Below are 20,976 nucleotides of genomic sequence, written 5' to 3'. Positions count from 1 at the left end.
TTAGTACTAATCATGACCTCTTTTTTTCAACAAATATTATTCAACTTCAAATTAGTAGCCTGTCAATCTTAAGAGTATGGGTCTGAGTTTTATATTTAATCAACATTTGTTCAGATACTATCAATCACTTATTAGGTGACATATGTTGTGTTAAACATGAAGGGTCTAGATGCATAGAGCTTAATAAGTCATGACCCTATTTGAATATTTATTCTGATTTTTTTTTTTTATTTATTGTGCTTTAAGTGAAAGTTTATAATTCAAGTCAGTCTCTCATACAAAGACTTACGTACACATTGCAATGTACTCCTAGCTGCTCTCCCCCTAATAGGACGGCACTCTCCCCTTCTCCACCCTGTATTCCCCGTGTCCATTAAACCAGCACCTGTTCCCCTCTGCCTTCTCATCTCGCCTCCAGACTGGAACTGCCCGAATAGTCTCATGTGCCTACTTGAGCCAAGGAGCTTAGTCCTCACCAGTATCATTTTTCTGTCTTATAGTCCAGTCCAATCCCTGTCTGAAGAGTTGGCTTCGGGAATGGTTCCAGTCTTAGGCTAACAGAAGGTCCGGGGACCATGACCTCTGGGGTCCGTCTAGTCTCAGTTAGACCATTACATCTGTTCTTTTTATGAGAATTTGAGGTCTGCATCCCACTGTTCTCTGGCTCCATGAGGTATTCTCTGTTGTGTTCCCTGTCAGGGCAGTCATCGGTGGTAGCCTGGCACCATCTAGTTCTTCTGGTCTCAGGCTGATGTAGTCTCTGGTTTATGTGGCCCTTTTGGTCTCTTGGGCTCATATTTACCTTGTGTCTTTGTTGTTCTTCATTATCCTTTGCTCCAGGTAGGTTGAGACTAATTGATGTATCTTAGATGGCCGCTTGCTAGGGTTTAAGACCCCAGATGCCACTCACCAAAGTGGGATGCAGAACATTTTCTTAATACATTTTGTTTTGCCAGTTGACCTAGATGTCCCTTGAAACCATGATCCCCAACCAGACCCCTGCCCCTGCTACTCTGGCCTTTGAAGTGTTCGGTTGTATTCAGGACACTTCTTTGCTTTTGGTTTAGTCCAGTTGTGCTGACCTCTCCTGTATTGTGTATTGTCTTTCCCTTCACCTAAAATAGTTCTTGTCTACTATCTAATTAGTAAATACCCTTCTCCCTCCCTCCCGACCCTCGTAATCATCAAAAAATATTTTCTTCTGTGTTTAAACTATTTCTTGAGTTTATAATAGTGGCCTCAAACAATATTTGTCCTTTTGCAGCTGACTAATTTCACTCAGCATAATGCCTTCCAGATTCTTCCATGTTATGAGGTGTTTCACAGATTCATCATTATTAATTGTTGTGTAATATTGCATTATGTGAATATACCATAATTTATTTAATGGATCTGATCTTTGTGACCCATAGATTTTTCATTGACTGATTTTTGGAAGTAGATCTCTAGGCCTTTTTTCCTAGTCTTAGTCTGGAAGTCCTGGTGAAACCTGTCCAGTATAATAGCAACATGCAAGCCTTCAGTGACAGATGGGTGGGTAGTGGCTGCGCTTGAAGTGCACTGGCCAGAAATCAAATCTGGGTCTCCTGCATGGAAGGTGAGAATTCTGCCACTGAACCATCACTGCTGAAACACTAGATTAAAGTCTGAGAGGAGTTTGTCTAATTGTGAACAAAATTTTCTACATAGAAAACATAAATAGCACCTTGGAAAATAATCACATTTCGCTCATTTTTATGATGAATGAGGATTTTCTTCACAAATTTTTCACCTAGAGGAAGAGGGTAACTCTTAGTCGGATACCCCCAGATGGTGGGTCACAGTGTCTGCCTGAGGAAGGTCCCCACCCCCATGCCCCTACTGTACTTACCCTAACGGACCTAAGCTAAAAGACTTTAACATTGATCTATGTTCTTCCAGAGAACTTGGAATTTATTATGTTAAAGATACTAAATGAAGATATAGTGAATTTTTAAAGGCATAACATTAAAGGATTTTTTGTAAGGTTGATTTTCCCTTTGTGAAGGAGTAAGCTGTTTGTCTAGAATGTAAGAGTTATCATTCTATGCAGCTGGCAAAAACCTGCCTTTCCTGTTTGTGATGTCTTGTTAATCTGCAGAGGTGTTATTACTCATTTGAAGAATTCTTTGTTCTGGTTGAAAGCCTCATGATGGTATTTTCAAATAAGTTTTACCTACTTAGTAGTCTTTCTTTAAGATTATAAGCCTCTCGTAGCTCTGCTCTTTCTAGAATTTGCTAGTGTGTCAGTAATGAAAGTAATCTGTCCATATTTGCTGAGAGTTAAGTGGCATATAATTCACAACCCAGAAATATGTCAGAGACATTTATTTACTCTCATTTTAGAGGTAAATGAATATTTTGTAAGGTTTAAATGAAGTTCTTCAGAAAAGAATTATAAAAAGCCAGAAAATCCCTTTAATTATTTGTTTTCTTCTCGTCTCTTGTTCTGTCTTTTTTGTTTTCCTGATGATGAAAACCAAATCCCTCTTGTATTCTGGGTGTGTCTTCCTCTCCTTTGTCATTTATTGGTGACCTTTTTCCATTTTCCAGAAATTAATCATTTGCCAGCATGTACTAGGCACTCAATAAATATTTGAGTGAATGAGTCTTTTATAATATCCTTGATGCTACTTACTTGTCATTTTCCCAGTATTTGGGTACTGACACATTCCTTACCTTGCCCAGTATACTTCAGGTCCTACTTTGACTCTCATGTCACTACTCCATCAGTTCTTAATTTATTTATTCAAAGATTATTTCTTCCAAAATCATCTTTCAACTTTAACTGCAAAGTATAAACCCACAGATAATCTCTATGAAGAACGCATATGAAGAATGAAATTATCCATACATTTAAGAGCAGAAGGTGTAACAATAAAATAAAATTGAAGGCAGGTTGTTGGAAGAGGTCAGTAGGGCAAGGGTGACAGATATGTGAGCTGGAAATGTACGCCCCCACCCCAGTAGCTAATTTGCTGCTGGCATCCGGGCTTTGTGAGTCTTGTCATATTGCAGTATGACAGATGAGAAGAGGTTTTCATGTACATGTTTGCTGGAAGTGGTGACAGACATACAGTGGTTCTGAGGCTTGCCTCACTCAGCTCCAGGTGCTTGTGTAGACACACCCATGCTGTACAGAAAACTGTAGAGGGAATCATGAGACATGTTTTTTCTTAGGTCAGCACTGAATTTATTGCATAACACTGGAGGCTTTACTTGTGTTGTCTCCGTAGAGAATAACAGAATTTGCTAAAAGATAATATTTGTAAAGTAGAGGTATCCCTCGAGTTTCGAAAGTATGCTTTACGCCCCCTCACTTTTATGAGAGACCTACATCAGTACCTGTTTTTGGTAACCAAAAAAAATCTGAAGAGGATTTTGGCTTTTATGAAAAAAAAAAAAGACAAAAAGCAAAACTAGTGTTCAGCATTCATTTTGCAGCGAGCTCTTAAAGAGGCAGACTTCGAGAGTGGCGTCACCAAGCTCCTTCCCTGGGAACTACACTCAGTGTCTTGGCATCAAGGTGTTATAGATTTGAATAGTGTCTGTAAACACTCTATGTTAGTGTTATTTTAGGTTTTATGTATTTGGTAGGCTATTTTTTGGGCCTGGAACTGCTCAGAAGTTTTTCCCATATAAATTCATGGTAATTTCTTCTTGGTTTTACACCATTTCAACTTATAAAAGGTTTCATAAGAACATTCTACTTTCGATAGTGGGGGAAACCTGTATTTTCAGCAGCCAGATTCTATATAAAAGCAAAATGGTCACAGAGGATCTACAGATGATGTTCTCGTATTTTTGGGATGATAGTTTTGGAAAATGATGATTTACCCCTATGCATGAAATTTTTGCAATTTTCACATACTTATCAAACTACTGAGCTGGTTTTCCAAGCTTGTTTTTCTGTATATTCTTCATGAGTAGACTATATCATTTTTATGCTTTATAAATAGATTATATGTATGAAAAAGATAACGTTTCTAGTGAAAACGTTGTTAGTTGCTGTTGAGTTGGCTCCAACTCATGGTGACCCTACGTAAAACAGAGCAAAATGTTTCCTAGTCCTACACCATGATTGTTGGTGTGCTTGAATCCACTGTTGAGTGCCTTTCAGCTCAGCTTCCAGCATTACACTGGACAAATATTGTGTTATGATCAGTAAGGTTTACATTGACTAATTTTTGGAAGTAGATCACCAGACCTTTATTCTTAGTCTGTCTTATTCTAGAAGCTCTGCTGAAACCTGTGCACCATGGGTAAGTGACCCTGCTGGTATTCAGAATACTGGTGGCATATCTCTCAGCATCACAGGTACACACAAGCCATCACTGTACAACAAACTGAGAGACGGGTGGTGGAGAGGCATACAAATTATTTTTAACCAGGACCCACAAATAATCATTATACTTAGTGGTGAAATTTTGGAAGAAATCTCATTAAAGCCAGGAGGAAGCTAAGGATGCAAGCTGTCACAACTACCAATCATCCTTCTATTTGAAGTCCCAGCAAATGCAGTAAGGAAAAAGAAATAAATATGGGAGGAGACATTTTGAAAAGGACTCTTATTATTAGTAGAAAATGTAGTTATCTGAAAAGATTCCATATATAAGCTATTTTACATAATAAGCATTTAGCAAGATGGCTAGGAATTACACCTAAGTAGAAAAATCGGTTGCTTTCTTATAAAATAAGTTTTTTATTGCTATATAACGAATTACCACGAACTTTTTTTTTTTTCCAGCTGTCATCGTGTTGATACTAACTCATGGCAACCCCCTGTGTGTCAGAGTAGAACTGTGTTCCATAGGTTTTCAATGGCTGATGTTTTTGGAAGTAGATTGGCAGTTCCTTCTTCTGAGGCCACAAACTTAGTGGCTTAAAAATACTACCATTTATTATTTCACGGTTCTGTAGGTCAGAGGTTCAGGATGGCATGGCTGAATTCTTTGCTTAGATTCTCACATTCTGTTCACTTCCAAAGTCTTCCAGATTGTTGACAGAATCCAACCCTTGTGGTTATAAGACTGAGATCCTGTTTTAGCCAGGGCCTACACTTAGCTCCTGAGGCTGCGGAAATTACTTCTCACTTGGCCTCTCTCCATCTTTAAGTGGCAACATTGTATCAAATCCTTTTCACACTTCAAATCTCTTTGACTTCCCTTCTGCCTTCCACTTTTTCCTTTCCTTTCTGCCTTGTCTTCTGCTAGAGAAAAGAAGGACCCATGTGATTAGATCAGGCCCACCCCAGACACTCTCAGTATTTTAAGGTCAACTGTGCCATCTAACATAATACAGTCACAGAAGTGATATCTCATTATATTCTCAAATTCCAGGGATTAAAGAAGGACATCTTCAGGGGTCATTTTGGAAATTCTGCCTGTCACAGAGCCTAAGTGGGATTTTGCAAGACCTACATGAAGAAAAGTATTAAAGTTTCTTGAAGGTTATAAAAGAAAGCCATCTAAGTTTCATTTTGTAAATAAGATATCATCTTCCCCAAGTCATTCAGTCTGTTAATTAAATTTAATTCAATCAAAATCCCAACAGAATTGTTTATTAAATTGGCAAGCTAGTTTTAAACTTCCTCTAGCAGAGAAAAATGTCCAAGAATAGGCAAAGACAATTTTGGGCATTGGTCCAGGAATACAGGAATAATCCACAGTATACAATGTGGATTAATTTAGTAGATGATAAAATTGCTGTAAGTCAAAAGGGAAATTATGAGTCTGTAGTAACAGAGTAAATGGTGGGGCTATTATCTATCCATTTGGAAACAAGTTAGGTTCTTTTCCCAAGAACAAAAATAATTTCCAGATGTATTGAAGAGCTCAATGTACTAAACTGTGTAAGTATTAGAAGCATTTAGGAGAATTTGCTCGTAAATTTTTGGGTAGGAAGTTCCTAACCCAAATACTAAGAAATACAATTGGCTAGTAAGTGCATAAAAGGGTGTTTACTTTTATTAGCTTCAGGAAAATGCAAATTAAAATGACTCTTCCCCTTTTTTTTTCAATCAGATTGGAAAATATTTGTTCAATTCAAATGTTAGCAACGGTGTGGGGAAATATGTACTCTTATTGAATGAACTGTTAACTATCTTTTTGGTAGTACCCACTGTACTTTTAAGTGCGCTTATCCTTCAAATACAAGAAGTTCATGCTGGATTCAGAAGTCATGAAACGAGGGATATCATTGCTGATGTCAGATGGATCTTGACTGAAAGCAGAGACTACCAGAAAGATGTTTACCTGTGTCTTATTGACTATGCAAAGGCATTTGACTGTGTAGATCATAACAAATTACGGATAACATTTCGAAGAATGGCAATTCCAGAACATGTAATCGTGCTTATGAGGAACCTGCACATAGATCAAGAAGCAGTTGTTCGAATAGAATAAGGGGATGCTGTGTGGTTTAAAATGAGGAAAGGTGTGCATCAGGGTTGCATCCTTTCACCATACCTATTCAATCTGTATGCTGAGCAAATAATCTCAGAAGCTGAACCATATGAAGAAGAACTCAACATTAGGATTGGAGGAAGACTCATGAACAACCTGCAATATGCAGATGACACAACCTTTCTTGCTGAAAGTGAGGAGGACTTGAAGCACTTACTGATGAAAATCAAAGAATACAGCCTTTGGTATGGATTACATCTCAACATAAAACAAAAATCCTCACAACTGGACTAATAAACAACATCACAATAAATGGAGAAAATATTGAAATTGTCAAGGGCTTCATTTTACTTGGATCCACAATCAGCATCCATGGAAGCAGTCAAGAAATCAAATGACACATTGCATTGGGCAAATCTTCTGCAAAAGACCTCTTTAAAGTGTTAAAAAGCAAAGTTGTCACTTTGGGGACTAGGTACACCTGACTCAAGCCATGGTATTCTCAATTACTTCATATTCACGTGAAAGCTGGACAATGAATAAGGAAGACTGAAGAAGTATTGATGCCTTTGAATTACAGTGTTGGTGAAGAATATTGAATACACCACGAACTGCCAGAAGAATGAACGTATCTATCTTGGAAGAAGTATGGCCTGAATGCTCCTTGGAAGCAAGGATAGCAAGACTTTGTCTCATGTACTTTGGACATGTTCTCAGGGGGGACCAGTCACTGCAGAAGGACATCGTGCTTGGTAAAATAGAGGGTCAGAGAAAAAGAGGAAGACCCTCAATGAGACGGAGTGACACAGTGGCTGCAACATGGGCTGAAGCATAACAATGATTGTGAGGATAGCTCAGGACCGGGCAGCATTTCGCTCTGTTGTACATAGGGTTGCTATGAGTCATAACTTGATGGCATCTAACAACAACAAAAATCCTTCAGATGTGTAATTTCACTTCCAAGTTTCTACCCTAAAGAAATACATAGGTACTTGAGCCCAAAGAGACATTTACTGAATGGGGTATTAAGGAGCCCTGGTGGCACAGTGGAAACCCTGGTGGCACAGTGGTTAAGAGTTCAGCTGCTAACCGAAAGGTTGGCAGTTCAAATCCACCAGATGCTCCTTGAAAACCCTATGAGGCAGTTCTACTCTGTCCTTTAGGTTCGCTATGAGTCGGAATTGACTCGATGGCAATGGATTTATTTATTTATTTTGGTGGCACAGTGGTTAAGCATTCAGCTGCTAACCAAAGGCCAGCAGTTCAAATCCACCAGCCAATCCTTGGAAACCCTACGGGGCAGTTCTCCTTTGCTTATAGGATTGCTATGAGTTGGAATCGACTTGATGGCAATGGGTTTGGTGGTTGGCATGGTGGTGCAGTGGTTAAGAGCTCAGCTGTTAACCAAAAGACCAGAGGCTTGAATCCAGCAGCCGCTCTGTAGGAGAACAGTAAGCCTTAGTAAAAATTACAGTCTTGGAAACCCTGTTGGACAGTTCTCCTCTCTCCTATGGGGTCGCTATGAGTCGGAATAGACCCGATGGCAATGAGTTTTTTGGTTTGGTATTGTTTTTATAGCAGAAAATATCCAACAACCAAAAAGTTCATTCTAGGAGGGCTTTTTGTTTATAAATTATCTAATGGATTTTGAAAAGGGGATGAATTAAGTTTAACCAAAGTAATTTAGAGAAAAACAAAATACCTATGGGATTTATAAAAAGAAGTATCTTCTCCCCGTGTGTACATTTATCACCTCATGCTGTTATTATGTTAGGTGCCTTGGAGTCTATGCTGACTCATAGGAAACCCGTGTAGAACTGCCCCACAGGGTTTCCTAGGCTGTAATCTTTATGGAAGCAGATCGCCAGGTCTTTCTCCCGCACAGTCGTATGGTGGATTTGAACTGCTGACCTTTCAGTTAGCAGCCAAGTACTTAACTGTTTGCCCTACCAGGGCTCCTTTATCACCTCGTATCACCCATTTTATAATACGTTTAATCAAAACATTTTGCTTACATTAAAAATCCATTTTCTGAAAGCAGTGCAAGACTGAGCACTCACTGTACATGGATAAGCACATAACGATAATTCTCTAGGGAAGGTGCAAAGAACCAAAGCCCTACTTCCTTACGACAGGGTGCGACTTCTCAGGGATTTTCTTTTACTACCCTGCTACACCTGCCAATAATAGGCAAAAGAGAGGAAAAATCTGTATCTGCACACATGAAATGGATTATTTTTCAAGGTTAATGTGGTATGTGGAATAGTGCTTGCTAATTAAATGTTTATTTTATACATGTGAATAATTGGTGTCTAATATGTCAAATGATAAAAATCTTAATTTGAAGTATCTGTGTACATAGTGGGAAGGGGAGAGGAGAGATTAGAATTTTAGATAGCTGTCAGCATTAAAAGGCATCCAGAGGAAGTGCTTTTTTAATGTCTGTGCTTATGGGAAAGAGATAATGTAAAATATCTTCAAAAGGGCTTTATAGAACAGTAGCAGCTTTAACCTATGATTTTATTATTTGAGGATTAAAAACAAAAGCTTTGACTATTGTTATTTTAATTTTATATATATCTTCTGTCTTAGTTATGAAGTAACGATATAGGTGAAAATCACTTTTTTAAAGACTTGGGAATTTTAGCCAAAGAAAGTGTCAGATGCTTTTCATATGTAAAAGGTTATCTATCTTTTATTAAAAGAGGAATTTCGTCCTGAAGATAATCCACAATCCTATAAGAAGCTTGCATTAATTTAAACCCACCTAGAGGTGCCTCAGAGGACAGAACTGGTGACCTGCTTCCAAAAAGTCACAGCCTTTGGAGCAGTTATGTTTCATGCAATTATATCCTGTACACGTGACATCGCCATGAATCGGAATCAACTCGACAGCAACTAACAACAACAAGATTTTAAGATTATTTCCCAAATCATTTTAATATTATTTACTTTAAATCACATTTTCCCTTGTAATTGAGCCAAAACTTATAGAGGGAACTACGGGCCACTAGAATTGTTTGCATTGTCAGCTGAGCTAATAAAAGATGAGAACCATGAGTGTACCCTGCTGACAAAGACAAGACATCTTGTTTTTTTTAAAAAAAAAAACAAACTGAATTCTTTTTGCAGAAGTCAACTAAAGGTTCCGTTGTCCTTGACCATGTATTCCGTCACATAAACCTCGTGGAGATAGATTATTTTGGGCTGCGTTACTGTGACAGAAGCCATCAGACGGTGAGTACAGTGACTTCATATGATGTTTTTCTGGTTATAAATTTCACTCTATCTCTGGCCTTTCCTAATGTGGTTTTGGATGGCTAGGTTCTTTGTAACTGAAAAGGACTTTGAAAACATCAAGAATGTTTTCCCTTGATAATTTCTTTGCCCTTTTTCCTCTTTCTCCCAAAGTCTGCAATTTTCAGGGCACGTGCTTATACGTATGTAGTCCTCTTTGCAGATGGCTTACATGAGTTCCATTTTGTGCAACTGTATCATAATGAGTGCTTTTCAGCTGTGCTATTAAAGGGACTTCATAAGGCATTAAATATGTGTTAAGAGGCAAGTAGCTAGTTTCTGAAATTGACAGATATTACTGCCTTTTAAGAAAGTAAATAATTAAGAGAAGAAATACTTCCAGTGTAAAAAGATGTGTATCTAAGTTTTAAAAGTTGGATGAGCAATTATGAAATAAAATAAGCAGGGGTTTTTACATGAGGCTGATGTAGTAAGAGTAATAAAGGCAGTCTGGTTTTTGGTGTCTGATGCCCAAGTGTTCACCAGGGTTAGCTCAGAAGATCTTCCTGAGTGGTTGGATGGTGGAGAATTACTAAGAAACTCATCAAAATAGTATAGATTCTATGTGGTTATAAGGCTGAAAGCTGTCTCTTGGCTGATGAATAAAGGAAAGACGTAGAGGTGATGATTTTGAGTGATGAAGGATATTCGTTAACCTGACTTTTGGTTTAATCTAAGAAAGATCTTCACCTCAGGTAGGGCTCCCAGATAGACACGGTCTTATGCAAAATACTCATACATTTACCTTAAAAATACCCTAATTGGCTTACCTTTTATTTTTCGTGCTATTTAATGCCTATTGAAAAAAGTTTCCTCCTTTTCCTTCATCAGTCCCCCCAGCCTCTGCTGGGTCGTTTAGGCCCATTCAGTGAGGGACATAATTATCTGTGAGTGGTGTTACTATGCCTTGGCCCCAGGAATGTGCTAGGATGAAAAGAGGCAGGCAAATGGAATGCTGTTGATGGTGTTAACTTCAGATTTTTCTCAAGCTAGTTTCAAAATCTGTTCTGTTTAGCAGGAGGATTTTACAAGGTAGGAGTAAAAAATTGGGTGTTGGTTAGCTTTCAGCAGAAAGAAGTAGCTGTGTAAAGGTAAGCGGTCATTAAATTCACACTTCAAAGGAAGAGAAGAGGGCGCTGAATTCTCTCCCATATGGTCCATAAGTCAGTATAGCAGAACTGTAAATCTATACTGAACGATGAAATTGAAGACTATAGAAGGTATCTTGCATTACATTCATATTTTTGAAATAACATTTTTCCTATCAGAGAAAAATATAGTTTCCTGATCTTAGCTAGTGTGTCAGACCCTGTCTGGAAAGATTGACTGTCTTGCTAAAATTATATAGACCTTATCTGTCTTTCCTTTCTTTTACTTTATAAAGAAAATATTATGAAATGCTAGAGAATTTCAAACAATGTCCATTATTGCTGCAGAAGAATTAGCAGTTAGTTTAGTTCTGTTCATTGAAGTTTTTTTTTTTTTAATTTTTTTTTGAAGTTTTATATTAACACCAGAAACATGTTTTTTCTCTTCTAAGGTTTAGCATTCATTGTAGCTGTTGTATTACGGGTTTTAAGTAAAAATAAGATGACAAACTTAGAAGGAGAAACTATTAACTCATGTTGTTTTGATGCAAATGACATGAAAAAACTAACTTTTGCCTCTTGAATGTATGAGCTCAGATAAAATAGAGATAATTTTTCAAACCTTGCTTAATCTGGGCATGTTTAAATGTACTATCTGGTTGCCTTATGGCTCGTTTTAACTGTCGGAGGCTGTGTTACAGTTTTCCCTAGATAATAATCTCATACCTCCTACTGCTGCAGATGCTTAGGGTTTCCCTGACATTAAGCCTTCATGTGCATCCCCAGATGGCTATAAGATCTTGTGTTTTATTTTGGAAGAGGAAGATAAAGTGAGTAGGCGAGTGATAATGAAAAAGCGATATTAATTGATGCTTCAAGTTTATTTAGGATCTTAATTATGGGAGAGGGATGGTGAGATCCGTTAATGATAGGTGCAGGATTGAAATTACAATGCAGACTTCTTCATTTAAAGAAATGGTTGAATTGTGGGTAAATATGAAATTAATCTGAGGCTGGAAGGACTTTGAGCAACCTTTTGGGTTTTCAGAAGTCACCATAAATAGAGTGTGATGTACCAGAACAGTAATTGCCTTTGGAGTCACAGGACAGGTTTGAGTCTTCGTCTGCTCCTAACTAGATGTGTGACTTTGAGCAAGTCACACTTCTCTGAATCTTGATCTCCTTTATTGAGAATAATAACGCTTCTCCTCCCTTGTTCTCAGGATTATTGTAGTGTCCAATTTGAGAATAAATGAAAGCTCTTTGCTTTTTTTAAATATGTAGAAGGCATTTCTTGAAACTAAGTTGGAGGAAAGCGTATTGCAGATGATGTTCTTGAAAAGAAACAAACAAACTATGGAGTCAGGAGAAGAAGGAAACCATTTGGAGCAAAGGAGAGAGAAAATGAAGCTCTAGAGCTCTTAAACACTGTTGGAGATCCTTTGAAGATGAATTTTGTTAATATTGAAAGCAATAATAAGGATATATATGGTCCCAGTACTTATTCTGGTTTTAAAATTAGTAGTTATAATCCTGCCTTATTTTAAAGTTGTCACTTTAGGTTCCTTTACAGATTACTCCTTCAAAAGCAGAAGTTCTCTTTAATTAGAGGTTTTCTCAGAATATGGAAATCAATCTGGCTTTCAGAATCAGGCTGTTGGATCTGTTACCCTATGACTTAAGAAGTCAAAGAAGGGGGTGGATATACAGCATGCAGATCTAGTCAGCTTGTAAATGTCCTCTTCCACCAGTGAAATTTTCTTTTGCTTCATCAAGACAATAAAAGCAATCAGGTAGAAGCTTTCCAACTTCTTGAATACCCCCACCCCTGCCCACACACTTACTTGCTTCTTACCCATCCTTTTCTCTCCTGTCACACTGTAAGGGTCCCAAGCCTTTGCCATGAATCTTATCCCCTCAAGTTTCTTTGCTGCTCTGTTCCCTCTTTTCCGTCAGTTTTGGGCATGTTCAAGTCTCTCATCTAAAAACCATCCTTTTTCACTCCACTACCCTTTGAGGTGGGATAGGTGGCAATTATGTTAATGGGGCAGGATTCAAACTACAAGATTAGATTGTGTCTTGAGTCAATCTCTGTTGAGATACAAAAGAGAGAATTGAGTAGAGAGACAGGGGGACCTCATAACCACCAAGAATGCAGCACTGAGAGCAGAGTGTGTCCTTTGGACCTGGGGTTCCTGCATGAAGAAGTTCCTAGACCAGAGGAAGTTGATGACAAGGACCTTCCTCCGGAGCTGAGAGAGAGAGAAAGCCTTCCCCTGGAGCTGACGCCCTGAATTTGGACTTATAGCCTACTAGACTATGAGAGAATAAATTTCTCTCTGTTAAAACCATCCACTTGTGGTATTTCTATTAGAGCAGCACTAGATGACTAAGACAGAATTTGGGACCGAGAGTGGGGTGCTGCTTTGACAGATTCCTAAAATGTGGAAGCGCTTTGAAACTGTGAATGGATAGAGGACTCAGAAGGAAATGAGGAGAGCTGTAACACTGGAGATGTCACAGATGGTGAGAAGCAGCAGGAGAACCAGCAGACCAGTGCCAGACAGAGCTGGAACTGACCCACAAAGTGAGAGAGGTAAGTGCCTTTGTGCAGGAGCCTTCCTGGCAGAGTTGAGTGTCTCTGGGCACTTATCAATGGAGCTAGGCTAGCCGACTCACAGAGAAGAGAGCCGAGTGCCTTCTGGTTGAAGTTTACTGGAAGAATGGGTTGCTTCCAGGCACTTACTGATAGAGCTACAGAGCTTTGGAACAGTTGTCCCAGCAGGGCAAACATGGCAGAAAGGCCCGAAGGGCTGAGAGACCAAGGAACCAGGAAGCAGAAGCTGAAGAGACAAGGAACATGGGAAGCCAAGCTGCCTCAGCTCTCAAAGGCTATGGCCACTGCCTCTGGGGTCTCAAAGGGTGGAGCCATGGCCTCTGGTGTTTCTAAGGGTGGGGTCGCTGCTCATATGGACTAAGAGATTGGGACCTCATACCACCAAGAAAGCAGCTCTGGGAGTGCCTTTGGACCCAGGGTTCCTGTGTGGAAAAGCTCCTAGTCCAGGGGAAGATTGATGACAAGGACCTTCCTCCAGAGCCGACAGAGGAAGCCTTCCCCTGGAGCTGACACCCTGAATTTGGACTTCTAGCCTGCTAGACTGTTTGTTAAAGTCATCCACTTGTGGTATTTCTGTTACAGCAGCACTAGGTGACTAAGACACCCTCCTCTGTTTACTACCTTATCTGCCTCCTTCTCTGTCATACCTACCTTTGTCTCTACTTCTCAAATCCCATTCATTCTTAAACTTCTTATAGTTTAGCTTTGATCCCTGTTATACCACCAAAACTGTCTACAGCGTTGCCAGTTGCTAAATCCAAGGGACTTTTTCCGGGCCTTATCTTACTTGACTTTTCTGTTGCATTGTCACTAACCACTCACTTCTTGAAATCTCATTTTGCTCTTTTGAAACCTTCTTCTTCTTACTTTCCTCTTTTCAAGTTTTCTTCTGGTTATTCCTATTCAGTCTTCTTTTCCTTTTGCTCTGGCTATCCCTTAAAATGTTGATATTCATCAGGATTTTGTCGATTCTCTTATGCTCGTACTTACCCTCTATAAGCTCACCCATTTAATGCTACCTCTTCTGGTACAATTTACCTCTGAAATAATTTCCTTAGAAACGTAAACTAAACTGCATGTATTTGTGTCCTCCCCACTGTCCCCAAATGCTCTGAGCATTAACCCAGTGCCGTCGAATCTCTGAGCATTACTGAGCAATAATAATCCTCATTCATTGAGTGCTAGCAGGCAATCTCAACTCTTTGCTCTCGGCCATGAGTAATGGTGTTCTTAGCATCCAGATTTTTTGTATTTTTGCAATGTGTGTGAGATTTCATTTTCTGTCATCGATTTTATGTTCTGGCAAACACCCATAATGACTGATGAAATGTGTGTAAATGATAATGTGAGTTCTATTGCAAAGAAACAAAGGAAGATTGTCATGGTGGATTATTACAAATTGGACCTCTTACTGTCTGAGGCATCTTCAGGCACTTGGGGAGGAACAAAGTGCAAAGAGCAAGAAGCAGGAGGTCTTCTGGGATAGTCCCGTGACTTTATGAAGAGCATCGTAAACTTCACAAGAGCCCGGAAAGAGTGATAACAGCATGTGAAGGGTACCTTTTAAAAAACTCTGGAAGAAACTATAGTGGAGGACTTTTAAGAGTCCAGCAGCCTGGAAAGGAATGCTAGAATTGTCTTCAAAGGGACTTATAGTACTGAAACTTATTTTCCTACGGATGAATGTATGTTACTCTTCCTGGGTAATCTCATCTATTTCCTAATTTTAATTACTATCTACAGGCTAATGACCCTCAAACCTGTATTTCTAACCCAGACACCTCAAGAGGCACTGTACTGTGTAAAGAATACAGTCTGTGGATCCAGACAGTCTAGGTTCAAATCACACTTCTACTGTTTGGGAGCTGTGTGGCATTGTGAGTCTCTTAACTTCTCTATGCCTCAGTTTACCCATCTATAACATGAGGATAGTAACAGTACCAACTTCATAAGGTGGTGGTGAGGATTAAAGAAGTTTATATAAAACACCTAGTCTAGTGCTTTAAGCTAATAGTCAGTGTAATATAAGTGTTATCTATTATTCTGTACTTGGATGTCTCTCAAATACCCAAAGCAACATATGCAACACTGATGTTATCTTCCTCTCCAAATCTACTTTTTCTTCCTATGTTCCTGAGTGCAGTGATTTTCAAGATTTTTAGAATATTGCACATTTTTATGTTGACAGTAAAGTGTTTTATCATAAGTTTAAATAGATGCAAATATTTGGTTTATTATAAATATTGACATTGTAAAATCAAATTACTGCATTATTCTTCAAATGTACCCAATGAATCTACATACCCAGCAATTCCATACTCATCATTACCCTTTGAGAAAATATATGTGAACAAATTCTTCTTTAGAAGTCTTTTTATCTCCTTAAATTTGTATTTTATTTTACTTCCCCTATACAATTTTCTTATTATGTTTTCATTAATAAAATATATTTATCGTATATATCTACAGTTCTCTATAACAGTATTATGTATATAAATTGAACTTAAAAATACTTATTTACTGATGCCTGAAGACTCTAATTGTTATTGACACTTAAGAGTAATTGTTTTTTCTGTGGTTATTAGTACATAATTAATTAAAACAATATTATACATTTTGATAAATAATTATTAAATATAAAAAGTAAATATTTGTTGAGAATACATTTCTTAATTAAATGAATCAGCTTTTTTTTCTCATTAATCCATGTATATTGCTGAAGTTAGGTAGACCTTAGTGACAATTTAAAATTTCATTGTTATTATTGTTAGGTGAAGGTTTACAGAGCAAACTAGTTTCCCATTCGATAGTTTATATATTAAGCATTCCATGACATTGGTTTCATTCCTTACAATGTGTCAGCTCTTTCCCTATATCTGTCCTAGTTTCCTAGTTTGGTTTGCTTTCTTCCTGATTTTCTACTATTTCCTGCCTTCTCATCTTGGCTTTTGGGCAGTTGTTGCCCTTTTGATCTTGTATAATTGATTGCTGAAAGGTGGTTTCAGGGAATGGCAGCAGTTCCAGTTTGGAAGGGAGTCTTAGGTTCACAGTCTCAGGGGGTTCTACCAATCTCTGACCAGTAAGCCTGGTCTTTTTTGTTAATCTTTTTTGTTTGTTTTACAATTTTTCTTCTGCTTCATCTCTAACCCTCTGTTGTGATCCCAGAGTGGTTGGTAGTGGTAGCTGGGCACCATTTAGTTCTTTTGGTCTCGTTGTCATATAAGCTATGGTTCATGTGGTCCGTTATTCCGTTGGACTAATTGCTCCCTTGGGTCTTTGATTTTCTTCACTCTCCTTTGCCTCCAGACGATGAGTTGTATCTTAGATAGCCGGTTGCAAGCCTTAAAACCCCAGACACTACTCACCAAAATAGGATACTGAACTTTGTCTTTATGAGATATGTTGTGTCAATTGATACAGATGTCCCCCAAGTCTATCAATGGTCCTTCACCTTCGAGCCTAGGAACTTCATCCCATGTGGTGTTTGATTATAGCTAAGAATTGCCCTGGCTGTCACCCTTGTGTGTTCTATTGTCTATATTAATATATAAGCAGCACCTAAAGTTATGTATGTAGAAATATCTACCACCAAACCACTATCTGCAGATGGGTGTGTTCCCTTACACTCTCCCACACCTCTTGGCGTACCTATCTACCTATGTATCCGTTCATAAAATAGCGTTTGTTAATTCTATTGTTACACTATTGTCTGTGCTATAGTAATTATCATTTTTGCCTTTTATTCTTGTGTTCCTGTCATTGTCCTCCCATGTCTTGGTCGTGTTTTGCTGACTTCCCCCATATTGTGTATTGCCTTTCCCTTCACCGATATTAATATGTGTCTTCTATCTACTTGGTAATTTTCCTTCCCTTCTCCTGCCCACCGCCCCCATCCCTGGTAACCATCAAAGAATTTATTTTTTTCTGTGTGTAAACTTTTTCTTATTTCTTTTTAATAGTGTCTTCATTCAATATTTGTTCTTTTTTGATTGACTTATTTCACTCAGTCTAGTGTCCTCCAAATTCATCCATGTTGTGAGACATTTCACAGATTCATCATTATTTTTTATTGCTGCTTAGTATATTTCATTGTGTATATGTACCACAGTTTAATTCATTTATCTGTTGATGGGCACTTAGGTTGTTTCCATCTTTTTGCTGTTATGAATATTGCAACAATGAGCATAGGTGTGCATGTGCCTATTCATGTGATGGCTATTATTTCTTTAGAGTATATACCTAGGAGTAGGATTGTTAGGCCATATGGTATTTTTATTCCTGGCTTTTCAAGGATGCACCATTCTGTATTCCATAGTGTTGTACCATTTTACATTCCCACCAGCAGTGCATAAGAGTTCCGATCTCCCTGCAACCTCTCCAACATTTGTTATTTTCTGTTCTTTTTAGTTAGTGCCAGTAATGTTGGGGTGAGATGGTATCTCATTGCAGTTTTGATTTGCATTTCTCTAATGACTGATGATCATGAGCATTTCCTCATGTGTCTGTTAGCTGCCTGAATGTCTTTGGTGAAATATCTGTTCTTATCCTTTACCCATTTTTAACTGGATTATTTATCTCTTTGTTGTTGAGGTGTTGAAGTATTCTATAGATGTGAGGGGTTGGGTGAGAGATTAGACTCTTGTTGAATATGTCATAACCATTTTTTTTTTCCCAGTCTATGGGTTTTCTTTTTAGTCTTTTGGTGAAGTCTTTTTATGAGCATAAGTGTTTACTTTCTAGGTGCTCTTAGTTACCTGGTTTATCTTCTGGTGTTTTTGCATTGTTAGTTATGGTTTGTATTGAATTTATGCCATATAGTAGGGCCCTTAGTGTTGTCCCTATTTTTTCTTCCATGATTCTTATCATTTTAGGTTTTGTATTTAGGTCTTTGATCCATTTTGAGTTAGTTTTTGTGTATAATGTGAGGTATGGGTCCTGTTTCATTTTTTTACAGATGGACATTCAGCTTTGCCAGCAGTATTTGTTAAAGAGACTATCTTTTCCCTATTTAATGGACTTTGGTTCTTTGTCAAAGATCAGCTGACTATAGGTGGATGGATTTACGTCTGGGTTCCCAATTCTGTTTCATTGGCCTATGTGTCTGTTATTATCAATACCAGGCTGTTTTAACTATTGTGGCTGTATAGTAGGTTCTGAGATCAGTTAGTACAAGGCCTCCTATCTTGTTCTTATTCTTCATTAATGTTTTGCATATCTGGGGCCTCTTTCCTTTCCATATAAAGTTGGTAATGAGTTTTTCCATCTCATTAAAGAATGCTGTTGAAATTTGGATTGGGATTGCATTTTATCTGTAGGTCGCTTTGGGTAGAATTGACAGTTTCACAATGTTGAGTCTTCTTATCCATGAGCATGGTATGCTTTTCCATTTATGCAGGTCTCTACTGGTTTCTCGCTAGTGTTTTGTAATTTTCTTTATACAGGTCTTTTATGTCCCTGGTTAGAGTTTTTCCTAAGTATTTTATCTTTTGGGGGGCTATTGTAAAAGGTATTATTTTCCTGATTTCCTTTGTTGGTGTAGAGGAATCAAACTGATTTTTGAATATTAATCTTGTGTCCTGCTACTTTGCTGAATCCTTCCATTAGTTCCAGTAGTTTTCTTGTGGAACCTTTGATGCTTTCTATGTATAGCATCTATCATTTGTGGATAGGGATAATTTTACTTCTTCCTTACTGTCTTAGTTATCTAGTGCTGCTATAACAGAAATACCACAAGTGGATGGTTTTAACAAAGAAATTTATTCTCTCAAAGTCAAGGAGGCTAAACATCCAAATTCATGCTGTCAGCTCCAGAAGAAGGCTTTCTCTCTCTGTCAGCTCTGGAAGAAAATTCTTACCATCAATCTTCCCCTGGTCTAGGAGCTTCTCCACACAAGAACCCCAAGTCCAAAGGATGCACTCTGCTCCCAATGCTGCTTTCTTGGTGGTATGAGGGCCCCTGTCTCTCTGCTTACTTAGCTCTTTTATATCTCAAAAGAGATTGGCTTAAGATACAGTCTAAACTTGTAGTTTAAGTCCTACCTCATTAGTATAACTGCCACTAATCCTGCCTCATTAACATCATAAAGGTAGGATTTACAACACATAGGATAATTGCATCAAATGACAAAATGGTGGACAGTCACAATACTAGGGATCATGACCTAACCAAATTGATACACATATTTTTGGGGAACACAATTCAATGTACAACACTTACCAATTTGGATGCCCTTTATTTCTTCTTCTTGTCTTATTGCTCCAGCTAGGACTTATGGCACAATGTTGCATAAGAGTGGTGATAAAGGTCATCCTCGTCTGGTTCCTGTTCTCAAGGGGAATACTTTCAGTCACTCTCCGTTGAGAATAATGTTGGCTCTTGGTTTTGTATAAATACCCTTTGTTATGTTGAGGAATTTCTCTTCTATTCCTTTTTTGGTAAGAGTTTTTATCAGGAATGGGTATTGGACTTTATCCAGAGCCTTTTCTGCATTGATTAAGATGACAATGTGATTCTTTTCCTTTGTTTTACTTATGTGGTAGATTATGTTGATTGATTTTCTAATGTTGAACCATTCTTGCATAAAAAAAAATTTTTTTTTTTATTCTTGCATAGCTTGTATTAATCCCACTTGATCATAATGTGTTAATTTTTTGATATGCTGTTGAATTCTATTGGCTAGAATTTTGTTCCCTCACATGTCTGTCAGTTTGTTGGACTGTGGGGGCTTGTGTGTTGCTGTGATGCTGGAAGCTATGCCACCAGTATTCAAATACCAGCAGGGTCACCCATAGCAGACAGGTTTTAGCTGAGATTCCAGACTAAGACAGACTAGGAAGAAGGACCCAGTGGTCTACTTCTGAAAGGAATTAGCCAGTAAAAACCTTATGAATAGCAGCAGAGCATTGTCTGATACAGTGCCGGAAGATGAGTCCCTCAGGTTGGAAGGCACTTAAAATATGACTGGGGAAAAGCTACCTCCTCAATGTAGAGTTGACCTTAGTGACATGGATGATGCCAAGCTTTGGGGACCTTCATTTGCTGATGTGGAATAACTCAAAATGAGAAGAAACAGCTGCAAACATCCATTAATAATTGGAACCTGGAATGTATGAAGTATGAATTTAGAAAAATTGGGAATCATTAAAATTGAAATGGAATGCATAAATATCAATATCCTAAGCATTAGTAAGCTGAAATGGACTGATATTAGTCATTTTGAATTGGACAATCATATGGTCTGCTGCGCTGGGAATGACAAGTTGAAGAGGAATGGCATTGCATTCCTTGTCAAAAAGAACATTTCAAGATCTATCCTGAAGTACAATGCTGTCAGTGATAGGATAATATCTATATGCCTACAAGGAAGACCAGTTAATGTGACTGTCATTCAAATCTGCACACCAACGACTAAGGCCAGAGATGAGGAAATTGAATATTTTTACCAACTTCTGCAGTCTGAAATTGATCAAACATCCACTCAGCATGCACTGATAATTACTGGTGATTGGAATGCAAAAGCTGGAAACAAAGAAGAAGAATTCTGTAGCTGGA

The 20,976-nt window shown here is 38.2% G+C and overlaps 1 protein-coding gene across 1 annotated transcript in view; it reads left to right on the top strand.

Moving 5' to 3' along the window:
* Nucleotides 1-20,976, top strand: part of EPB41L4A (erythrocyte membrane protein band 4.1 like 4A) — a 325,161-nt gene that overhangs the window by 122,866 nt on the left and 181,319 nt on the right. The window contains exon 2 of the mRNA XM_064274891.1: nt 9,555-9,659. Coding sequence (XP_064130961.1) covers nt 9,555-9,659 — 105 coding nt within the window. The remainder of the gene's footprint in view (nt 1-9,554; nt 9,660-20,976) is intronic.

This window comes from Loxodonta africana, chromosome 2 (assembly GCF_030014295.1).
Source record: "Loxodonta africana isolate mLoxAfr1 chromosome 2, mLoxAfr1.hap2, whole genome shotgun sequence".
Lineage (NCBI taxonomy): Eukaryota > Metazoa > Chordata > Mammalia > Proboscidea > Elephantidae > Loxodonta > Loxodonta africana.
This window is presented reverse-complemented; position numbering and strand designations above follow the sequence as displayed.